This window comes from Lissotriton helveticus, chromosome 5_1, assembly GCF_964261635.1.
Source record: "Lissotriton helveticus chromosome 5_1, aLisHel1.1, whole genome shotgun sequence".
Classification (NCBI taxonomy): Eukaryota; Metazoa; Chordata; class Amphibia; order Caudata; family Salamandridae; genus Lissotriton; species Lissotriton helveticus.
Genome location: NC_136065.1, coordinates 824,457,936 through 824,470,212, shown reverse-complemented (window position 1 = coordinate 824,470,212; position 12,277 = coordinate 824,457,936). Strand labels below are relative to the sequence as shown.

Here is a 12,277-nt window from a genome sequence, read left to right as displayed (position 1 = left end):
CTGCTAGTGCGACATGCCAGATGGCTTATGCAGACTCAGCAGTGGCATCTGAAGTTCCAGTGGGCACAGCATCAGGGCAACCTGTCCAGATCTCCGAGGGCACTGCACGACAATTGCAGTGGGGGCTCACGAATCGCGATTGAGTCAATGGCAGATCCCTTTCCCTTCCCCAACCGGAGCATACAGTGATGACCGATGCGTCCCTCCTGGGATGTGGTGGCCACTTGGGAGAGGTGGAGATCAGAGGCCTCTGGTGTCGGGCGGAGTCCCGGCTCCATATCAACCTTTTTTTTGGAGCTCAGGGCGATCCGACTTGCACTGAAGGGATTCCTTCCCTCTGTCCCGAGAAGTTAGTGCAGATGTTCACGGACAACACCACCGTCATGTGGTATCGCAACAAACAGGACGGGGTGGGGTCCTGGACCCTAGGTCAGGAGACTCTGCGCCTCTGGACATGGCTGGAACATCAAGGCAATATCTTGGTGGTTCAACACCTGGCAAGTTCCCTAAACGCCAGGGCGGACAAACTCAGCCGCCAGTGCATGATGGATCACGAATGGCGTCTGAACTCGGACGTGGCACAAGGTCTCTTTCAGCAGTGGGGAGAGCCTTGGTTAGATCTATTCGCCACCGAAGAAAACGTGCAATGTCATCAGTGTTGTGCGTTGGAATTTCCAAGGCGGCACTCGCTCGGCAACTCTTTTCGTCACGAGTGAAGTTGCGGTCTGTTGTACGACTTTCCGCCTATACCACTTCTGCCCAGACTGCTGAAGATCAGGCGAGACCGGGCCCAAGTCATTCTTGTGGCTCCGGACTGGGCTAGAAGAGTATGGTATCCCGAGCTACTCAGTGTGAGCATCGATCCCACGATCTGTCTGCCTCTTTCTTGAGGATCTTCTGTCACAGCAGCAGGGGACGTCCTCCAGCTGAAGAAGATTCGGCACGACCGGGCCCAAGTCATCCTTGTGGCTCTGGATTGGGCAAGAAGATACTGGTATCCTGAGCTACTCAGCATGGCGATCGATCCCCCCGATTCGACTGCCTCTTTGGGAGGATTTTTGTAGTCGCAGCAGCAGGGGGGGTCTTGCACCCGAACCTGTCCAGCCTCCACCTCCATGCGTGGAGATTGAGCGGCGACCGTTGAACGATTTCGATCTTCCTCCCGAAGTCTGTGATGTCATTCTGGCAGCCAGGCGCCCCTCCACTAAAACGGTATACGCCTGCAGGTAGAATAAGTTTGTGGCATGGTGCACAACTAAGTATGTGGATCCCCTTTCTGCCCCTCTTTCTGAAGTCCTTCTGTTTCTTCTTTCTTTGGCCTATCAAAGGTTATCTTTTGGCCATCTCCGCCCTTCTACGGCTTCCAGATCAGCCTTCTCTTTTTAAGTCCCCGGTTGCTAACCGTTTTCTGAAATGCATTATTACGCACACGATTCCTCCTGTGCCGTTCATCATGCCTCAATGGGACTGAAACCTTGTCTTGACGTATCTGATGTGCGCTCTCTTCAAGCCCCTTCATAACTGTCCTTTGCTTCTCACTCTCAAGACGGCTTTCAGGTAGCTATCGCCTCTGCTAGAAGAGTAAGTGAACTCCAGGCTCTTCCTTCTAAACCTCCTTTCCTTTCTGTTCATCCGGACAAGGTGGTTCTCAGGACCCGTCCTTCTTTCTTGCCAAAGGTTGTCAAGCCCTCCCACATCGGGCAGACCTTCACTTTGCCCACCTTCTTTCTGCCTCCACATCATTCGAAAGAGGAAGAGCGGCACCACCCTCTGGACCCAAAACGTGCGCTTCGTTCTATCTGAAGCGCACACAACAGTTCCGGGTGGATGACCAGCTCTTTGTTGGCTACGTGGGCGCCAAAAAAGGTCAGGCCGTGCACAAACGGACCATCTCTCGGTGGGTTGTTCTGTACATCAAGGCAGGTTACTCATTGACTAAGAAGGAGCCTCCTGTCGGGCTGCGTGCCCATTCTACCAGGGCAACAGCAGCCACTACTGCCTTGGGACGCAGCGTTCCCTTGCAGGACATTTGTCAAGCAGCTACGTAGGCCTCCCTGCACACGTTTACCAAACATTACTGCCTTTCCAGTCCAGTCCGGAGAGACGGCTTCTTTGGCCGTTCTGTTCTCCATGACTTTCTGTTGTAATCTTGTTCGCAGACCCACCACCGGGATTTGTATTGCTGGGGTATCTTTTCTAAGGTAAGGAATCTATCAGTAATGTGTCTCTTTCAGGTGCAAAAGTTACTACTTGTGTAACAATATATCTGTAAGAGACATTAGTTAGTGATAGATTCCTTACCGCCCCACCCATTCTCCCCGTTCTGCGACCTGATTCCTAGGGTCAAGGACATCCCTTTTAGGGCCCTAGTTTCTTGGCACCAGTGGTCAGTTTCTTGCATGGGTCTGCATTCCTGGCGCAGAAAGTCGTGTACAGAACTGACAGTGTGCATGGGTGGCACCTAAGTAGTCTCCGAGACATCATCTTGGCGCTTACGCAAGCGCCGGATGCGGAGCCGCATGTCACCACTTATTGACGCGCTGAGGTACTGCTAGCGAAAACTTAACAGATCAAGTCTGAATCCTGGGGATATTCTAAGGTAAGGAATCTATCACTAACTAATGTCTCTTACAGATATATTGTTACACAAGTCGTAACTTGTGCATTTGACCTGAAAAGCAAGGAAGCACACACTCATCTCAACTGTCAGCTCTAGCAAAGTGAATAGGGTGATTCACCACTGGGTGAATTTCATAGCGGAGTACCTTCATAGGTGGACACCAATCTAGCAGACTTCCTCAGTAAAATGCAACAAGAAGTCCATGAATGGGAAGGCCACCACTTGCAAAAATGCCTAAACTTTGCCTTCAGGTTCCCACGCCCCCAGACCATGTACAATTATTACTGTTTGTATGAACTGGTCAGGGATATTTGCATAAACCTTTCTCCACTCCCACATGGTGAGGAGAACCTGTAACAAAAATCCCTCACCCTCTTCTTGGTGTCTACCACGTCAGCCAAACAGCCATGATTTTCAACACTTGTAGAGATGTCCTTTGCACCACACCAGAAGCTCATTAACAGGCCGTACCTTAACCCCTTTGCTGCTAGGCCTCTTCCAACCCCCCCCCCCCCCACCCTGTGCTAAGCCTTTTTTTGGTTATCTGGGGTAGTGCGCGCTTAGGCCCCTGTAACTTTTTGACCATATAAGGTATCCACGCCAAATTTGCGTCCTTTTATTCCAATATCATGGGGATTCTAAAGGTACCCAGGGTTTGTAGATTCCCCTGGAGAGGTCCCAGAAATTAGCCAAAATACAGCAACATTTTGTTTAGTTTTTTTGTGGAAAAATGGGAAAACGGACTGGAAATTAAAGCAATTGGGTTTTTCCCTGCAAATGTTATCAAAAAAGGGTTTGTGGGGCTGAAATCACCATTTTCCCAGCTTTTAGGGAATGACACTTTTTTGTCAGAGAACCAACATTCTTTACACAGTTTTGGCATTTTTCTGGGACATAGCCTATTTTTGCTATTTTTAGTGCTTTCAACCTCCTTCCAGTTAATGGTAAAAATGAGTATGAAAGCAATCATGGATCCGGGAAAGCTATAAATTTTAGAAGAGTAGACAATATTCTGAATTCAGAAAAGGGTCTTTTGTGTATATCCATCAAGGTTTCTTTATAGAAACTAAGTTAAATATTGGAAAAATTGAAAATTAGTTGAAAAAAACAGCCTTTTGTGTCAACGTTTTCACCTGTAACTTCTTGTAATTATGACAGCTCGTTGAAAGCAATATACAGTTACATCCACTGGACCTTCCTGGTTGTGGGGATATATAGGACTTGTAGGTTCACCAAGATCCAGACGAACCCAGAGTCAAAAACTGAGTAGCAATTTGCAATGGCTTTTTATTATGTACCGGGTATATAGCAATTAGTGTGTGAAAATGTATTCATGGGAAAGTCGGTATGAAAGATACCTATTTATTTCTGAAATGGGTACAAATTATAGGGTTTAGAAACAGTACATATTTGCACATTTTCAAAATTGGGAATACTCATACTAGCATGAGAATTATTGGTAATTTTTCAAAATGACTTTTTTACACAATGTCTTTCACTTGGAAGGCAGAAATGCATCAAAACTCAATAGGTAATAACAGTTGCTTTACAAACCTGAATTACCCTAAGTCTCCCGATAAAAATGGTACCTCACTTGTGTGGGTAGGCATAGTGTCCACGACCGGAAAGGGCACAAAAACCAACGTGAACACACCACATTTTCACAATGAAAATTTGCCCTTTTTTTGCGAAGTGTGTAGCTGTCGTTTTTTAACCCTAGCTCTGCCAGCACCTAGCAAACCTATACATTTTTAATAACTATACACCCAGGGGAATCCAAGATGGGGTGACTTGACTGCCTCCCACCAGGTTCTGTTACCCAGAATTCCTTGCTAAAAAATTGTAAAAAAAAAAAAACACATTTTCACCACATTTCTGTGGTGGAAAGTTCTGGAATCTGCATGGATCCACAATCTTCCGAGAAAAATGGTACCTCACTTGTGTGGGTCGGCCTAGTGCCTGCAACAGAAAACGGCGCAAAATGCAACATGGTCACACCTCCATTTCGAAGTGAAAAATGACCCTTTTTTTGCAATTTGCCTAGCTGTAGTTTTTGAACCCTAGCTCTGCCGGCACCTAGGGAAACCTAGCAAACCTATACATTCTTGAAAAGTAGACACCCAGGGGAATCCAGGATGGGGAGACTTGACTGCCTCCCACCAGGTGCTGTTACCCAGACTCCCTTGCAAACCTAAAAAATTGTCCAAAAAAACACATTTCCCTATATTTCTGAGGTGGAAAGTACTGGAATCTGCGGGGATCACAAATTTCCTTCCACCCCGCGTTCCCCAAAGTCTTCTGAGAAAAATGGTACCTCACTTGTGTGGGTCGGCCTAGTGCCTGCGACCGGGAAAGGCACAAAACACAACGTGGTCACACCTCAGTTTCGCAGTGAAAAATGACCCTTTTTTTGCAAAGTGCCTAGCTGTAGTTTTTTAACCCTAGCTGTGCCGGCAAACCTACCAAACCCACACATTGCTGGAAAGTAGACACCTGGGGCTTCCAAGGAGGTATGGCTTGCGTGGACCCCCCCCCAATGTTTCCTTACCCAGAATCCCTTGCAAACCTCAATTTTAGCAGAGAAAATCTGTATTTTTCTCACATTTTTGTGTGGGAAAGTGTGGCATCACCGGCTCACACAAATTTCCTACCACCCAGCGTTCCCACAGGTCTCCCAATAAAAATGGTGCCTCACTTGTGTGGGAGGCCCAAGTACCCGCGACAGGCAAGGGCCCCAAACTTAGTAAGGCGACGTCAAAATTGCCTATCTCAAAACCACCTGCTTTTGCAAGGGGGGTCACCTGGGTTTTTGGCCCCGTGCTCGGCGGCCATATAGGGAAACCTACCAAGCCCACACATTTTTGAAAACTAGCCACCCGGGGGCTTCCAAGGAGGTATAGCTTGCCTGGATCCCCCAACGTCCTCACCAGACTCATGGGCCCTCCTTTCGAACCACTACAATCTTGCCCTTTACAGTTACTCTCCTGGAAGGTGTCCTTCCTTGTAGCCTACGTATATTGGTGAGATCACTATGCAAGACACGTTCTTCCAGGTCCACAATGACAGGGTTGTCCTTGGACTCAACCCAATATTTGTAATTTGGTTGGTCTCCCCCTTTCACCTCAACAAGACAGTTGAGCTCCCAGTCTTCTTTCCACTTCCTGACTCAGCAGAAAGACCACTACAGACTCTTGATGTCAGGTGTGCTCTTATGTGTTATGTAAACAGGACTACATCCTTCCATAAAACACAAGCTTTTTCTTGCCTTTTCACAGGTAAAGGCAGGTGGATCTTCAAATGCATCCAAAACCTTAAATCCTAAAGTACCCTGCCTCTTCCCCAAAACCTCATTCTCCCTGCAAACCGGGCACCCCTAGGACCTTCCTTGAGAACATATTCATACCCATAGCGGACATCTGTAAAGCTACCACATGTCAACCCCACCACACCTTCACAATACACTAGCGTGTTACCTTACCAGAATATCCACACAGTGGAGTTGGTCAGACCGTCCTAAGGACTCCTTTTGAAATCTTTGCACCTTCCACTTGTTTCCCACTGGTCAGGGAGAGTACTGATTTACAGTCAATACAGAGCATGCATCTCTACAGCCACAGATGCTACGAATGGCTTATGTTACCCTGAAAGCATCTGTTTATGGCATGTGTTGGTGTAAATTGAGATGCGCCCACCTGCCTCCCCATGAGCCAGTGTATCTGCAGATTATTTATACAACACACATGGTCACTAAACTCAACTACTCAATACTCCATACCTACTCCACATCATTGTGCAGAAAATAATCTAACAGTGGAGTAGGTGACCATTAACAACAGAGGTAAAGTCACTGATGAGACTTCTTTGAAAAATGACGAGTCAGCGTAAACATCAATTAGGCAGCAGCTAGCTGCATTTTATGCAGAACAGGGAACACCTTTCAAAATCCGTATAGTTACATCATTTATGGAGGGCCTAATCATGTTTTTCCACCAAAGGTGCTTCCAGCCCCAGTCTGTTATCTCCAAATAGTCCTTAGCAGACTAATGGGGTTCCGGTTTGAGCCACCGCATTCATGCCCTTTGCAGTTTCTTGGAAAGTTGCCTTACTCGTGTCAATCAGGTTTCTTAAACTACAGGCCATCTCACTGCAGAATCCGTTTATTCAGGTTCACAATGACAGAGTTCTTAGAACCAGTCCAAAATCCTTACCTAAGGTGGTCTCCCTATTCCACTTTAAACAATCAAGCTCCTAGTCTTCAGTCCTCATTAGCCGAAAGACCAGTCCTCACACTGGAGGTTAAACCATTCTTTTATGTACTAAATGGATAGCTCCAAATCCTATGTAAAGTGCAATACCTATTTGTAGACTTTTCACAATCTCATAAAGGCCATGCCATGTCTAAGGCCAGGTGGATTGTCATATGCATCCAGACCGGTTATGCTAAATCTAAAAGAACCCCACCTTCCCGCCTCAGGCCATACTCCACCCTTGAGCAGGGCCCTACTATGGCTTTTCTAGGGAACATACCCATAGCAGATATTTCTAAAGTTACTACATGGTCCACTCCACACACATTTACAAAACATTATTGTGTTAAGATCTTTGCATGACAGCAAGCCAGAGTGGGTCAAATGTCCTCAGGACCCTGTTCCAGACCTCTGCTCTATCCACTGGCTTGCCACTGCTTCGGGGAGTACTGCTTTACAGTTAATGCAGAATATGTCTGTCTACAGTCCACACATTCTACGAATGGATTGTTACCTTGTAAGCATCTGTTTATTGCATGTGGTGATGTACATTCACATGCACCCTCCTTCCCCCACAGCAGCCAGTGTTTGCTGCAGATATCCTTCATTTAATGTTCTCTTTAAAGACACTTGGTCATTATTCTTTTCCTACTCACGATTCCATTCCTATTCTCACCTGTTGTCGAAAAAAAATCTAACAATGGAATTGATGCTATGTGAATCCACAACCAGATGGGTTGTCACCGAAACGTAACTCGAAAAACGTATTCAAAGAAAAACTAGTTGCAAACGTCCGAGACTAACACTAGAGGGCAGGACTATGCAGAGCAAGTAAATCTAAAGCACTACATGCGACAAACAGGTGCTTATAGTGTAAGTAATGTTCTACTTCTGGTGGCTACTCCTTATATAACTGTAGATTCCTTAACAACCCTCCCACATCGCCGGTCTGTGAACTGGACTCATTTTGTCCATCTAAAAGGGTCCCATTTCTAAATTCTGCACACTGGTCACAACCAAATTGCTAATGAGCTTGGAGTCTGGGGGCACAGACAGCCTAGAAAGTAACTGACATGGCGTGCATGGGTATCACTTTTATGCGGCTCTGCATGTCTATTACTAAGCAGAACGAAGTCTGGGCTGAGCCACACGGCCCCACGGCCCCATCTGCCGGTGAGCAGGGGTACCCCTGAAGATTATCCAGCTCAGTCTGATGCATGGGAAATTTCCAAAAGATGAGAAATCTGCGGTTAAAAGTATCCATCAGAAGACCAAGGTGCTTACCTTTAGTAATTCTCTTTCTGATGGATACATCTGCATGTGGCTTCCTCACCTTATAAATATCCCCTGCGCCAGCATTCCACGGAAACTTTTCCTAGCTCTCCGCGCCGACTAGGTCGTCACAGCGTCATGGCTCCACACGCAGCTCCACATGACGTCACCGGAGCCATAAGAAGACTACGTCGGTGTGATGTCACTTCCCTTTTTTCCGTGCTGTCGATGCAAAAGTTTTTTTCTGGGACTCCCCATACTTCGTTGGATGCTTTGTGTTTTCTATTGTATCTCTTCCTTTCTTTGTAGCGATGTCTGCTCTGAGGAACTTAGGGTTTAAACCTTGCAGAGAATGCGGTAAACATATGTCGATTACGGACCCCCATGAGGATTGCCTTTGGTGTTGGTCTTCGGACCATGACGTCAAGGGATGCTCTTTGTGCAGGAAGATGAATCCGAAGGCGTTAAAGGAGCGAGAGGCCAAACTCTACATGGCCAAAGCTAGAAAAAAGAGAGTCGTAAAGTGTCAAAATCTGGTTCTTCGACCTTAAACGACTCCAAGAAGAAGAGGAGACATGCTTCTCGACGCCGGTCTTCGAAGTCGGTGGTGTCGAGGTCACCTTCTCCTGCTCCTCCACTTCGGGAAAAGGACTTTATTTCTCACTCACGTTCAGTATCTCCTCAGGTGACTCCGGCTCATTCTCCTTCCTATAATGAGACTCAGAACAGGCTACGACGCCAAGATTCGCAACCTCGAATCCGGCTGATGATAATGAGGTTCCTTCGGCGCCAACTGTTCTACCTGTGGCTCCAGCGGCTCCGACTCCTGAGGTACCTCGATCGGATCCAGCACCTAATTAAACAACTCAGAAGTTGTAGGTGGTGAAATGCCAGTCAGCAGGATAGGAAGGGGAGTAGGAGCACACCCACATGCAAAAAAAATCTCCCATCTCAGCAAAGCAAACATCAGCGTCAAGAGTGACCCAGTGTTTGCCCCGTGATGAAATATCTGTAAATAGCTCTGTCCCATGGCTGTCTTATGTTAGAGCGGCATGCGCCAGGCTGGAACGACCAGAATTGTACTCATTGCCACAGGGCATTAAGAAAGAGGATATAGGGTGGATTAAATATAACTTTCGTTATCTGTTGGAGGCAGAATGGGAGGAGCAGGAGCTAAGAAAACCAGTGGTGAGAAGCATTTATGGCTTAATAATTTCCCCATCTATTGAACCGTATCTGAAGTGTCACCAAGCCTTTCCACCGCTTTTTGTTGGTCAGATTTCGGTTCAACCTTATTCATCTTATGTTGGGCACATTTCCCAAATGGGGGAAACCCGAAGCGCACCACCATGTTTTTGTGACAGGTTTTCCACACAAGACCCACTCCACTTGGTAATGTTCTGTGAGCACTATTCAGAGGCACGTAAAAAAAATAATAATTCCAATCTTGCATGACACTGGGTTTGTACAAGTAAGACCTGCCCTCATATATTTACAAATGCTTAGTTCTGTCCAGATCATCTTCAGCGTAGCCAGTTTTTTGGTGGCCGCGGCCCGGGTAAATAACAGAAGACTCCTCCAAATGTAATTAGCTATTTGGGTCAAAAGGGGCCAATGGTTTTAACTTGAAACACCTATTGATGCACTTTATACCTGATTTACTAACTGCTGGATAATGGGCCTTTTTATACCTTATATATAATGTTTTGCAGACAGTGTACACATTAATTGTAACAATTGATTGCCTATTTTATCTTTTTATTCATTTTAAATGTGAGGAGGATTATTTTTCCTGTATTGTCTTTTATGATTTTAATTAATCGAAATAAAGCGCTTTTGACTGACTGACTGAGCTCGATCTAAGTGCAGATTCATCACCGGTCCTCATTAACACGTCTCCGTTTTGTGAACTGGACTCAGTTTCTCCATCTAAAAAGATTAAAATCCTAGAGATCGTGGCCACTGGTCTCAACCAATTTGCAAATGAGCTCTGCATATTGAGACGCGGACAGCCTAGAAAGTAGCTGACTTGAGTGCACCAGGGTCAAGCTTTTATGCAGCTCCACACATCGCTTTCGGAGTGTAAACATGTAAGCACAAAGCGGTACAACTAGACATGCTGTCACGCAGGGGTACTGCTGAAGATTTTACGCATCCAATCTGATGCCAAGGGAATATTTTTTTTAAAAAGTGAGGAATCTGTAGTTAAGAGTATCCACCCAAAAGACCATTACCCTTGGTAAGTAAAATTTTCTTTAATCATTTTGTTACTCTTTATCCATGGGCCCTTCACTCATCAGATAGATAACTCTAAGGCATTGGCTTATTATTTTGGGAAGGGAACTACCAAGGGTTCTTATCTATTTGGAGATTGATAAATGTGTGTGATGTACCGAAGCGTGCAGAACATTGTTGCAAAGGTCTGTATTAAAACCCTCGAAGTTAACTTTTTAACCTCCTACTAGTTGGCAGGGACTCCAACAAGTTGATAGTAGGAATAAACCTACGGATAAGTAACATCGTCCTAAAGCAAACTTCTTAATGTTTCCAAAAGGCTTATATACATGGAAGATCTAGGACTTTATCAAATATATTGGTCATTACTGCCTTTGGACAATTCTGTATTAAGAAGAATTTGGTAAAATGATCAGCCTTTAAAAGGGTTCTGTGTAGTAATGGCTTAAATCTATCCCTGATGCCAAAACAAGGTCCAAACAACCACTGGTATCTTTGCCAGAAAATATTCAATGTTAATGGCCTGAAAGGTTGCAGTCTAGTTATCTGTGCACTTGTCAATATTCCCAAAACAATTTGCCCAATTGTTGATTCCAAACATGCTTCCAGATTTGGTAGATTTATGCAAACGTTTTTGTTTTGTTTAAATGTTCTCTTTTTCCTTGGTTCTATATTGCAGAGGAAGCAAATACAGAGATGGTGGAATTTGCATGCACCATATACAGATGGAAATAAAGACAGTGCACTGAGTAATGTGATGTGGGTGTGGGTTGTCTGCTAACTGGGCTTTGTGTTATCCATTTATCTGAGGGTCAAGGATTGTTAAAAAGAGCTGATAAGACATTTATTTGTATTCGTTGGTGATTTTTAGAGAAAGATGAAATGTATTTCATAGGTTTCACTACTACAAGAAGACAGATTTCCAAACTTTTTGATGTTTGCAGACACTCATGTCTGAATTCTGTTGATTTTCAGATGAATGTGACTACTGTTCGCAAACATTTGCCCCAGGGAGATTTCTCGATAATGACAGAAATGCTGCAAAAATTCCTCAGTTTCATGAATCTTACAGTAAGTACTGTACATTACCTATTGGAATTGTTCTATCTATATTCTCTTCCAGTTTAACAATTGCATCCCCAGGTGCCTTTTCGCAATGCTTCATTTATACCAATACTTTAATTGAACATCCCTGAATTTATTACTATAGCTGGCACCTTTCTTCCTCAAAGTCTGAAAATGTAATGACTCATATGAAATCCTTCAAAATTATACATGGCCCAAACGTCAATTACGCCAGTGAAGTTCCTACATTTTGCATGATCAATAAAATGTATTGTTTGCTTGTGAAAGCCTAGCTTATGCAGAAAATGTCTTGGAGACATTTTCTGCTACAGCAGTTTCCTGTCAGTATCTCATGAGACCTTTTATGTGAACTGCATGTTTGAATACAAAGTCACATGGGATACTGGCAACTCACACTTTGCTCTGAAAGCATAATTTCATGAACTTGCTGAAAAGGATACCATTTCACACACCCGTATCATCAAAATGCAATATTGTTTATTCTACTCAACTTTTTTTTGTAGTCCCAGGACACTTTGCTCCCCATTTTTGTTTTATTTATGCAGACCGGAACCTGAACCACATCAAATAGTGACATCCCCAGTAGGAAAATGTTACTTAATTCTTTCTATTATGCCTGCCTATTTTCAGCTACCTTGTATTCTGTTGTATGTGAAAATACACTCATTTTAGAATAGATCCGGGACAGACTACAGCTAGCAGTTCCACTGAATACTGGCAGTGCTTGGATTGCCTTTTTCCTATACAGATTCATGGTGCACTTACTTTCGAATTACACCAGCAAGTTAAATAGCGTACATTACATTTTATAAGCGGT

The 12,277-nt window shown here is 44.7% G+C and overlaps 1 protein-coding gene across 2 annotated transcripts in view; it reads left to right on the top strand.

The window, feature by feature from the left end:
* Nucleotides 1–12,277, top strand: part of WAPL (WAPL cohesin release factor) — a 1,132,828-nt gene that overhangs the window by 969,360 nt on the left and 151,191 nt on the right. For both annotated transcript variants that reach the window (XM_078643290.1, XM_078643291.1), the window contains exon 18: nucleotides 11,350–11,445. In XM_078643290.1, the coding sequence (XP_078499416.1) occupies nucleotides 11,350–11,445 (96 nt within the window). The remainder of the gene's footprint in view (nucleotides 1–11,349; nucleotides 11,446–12,277) is intronic.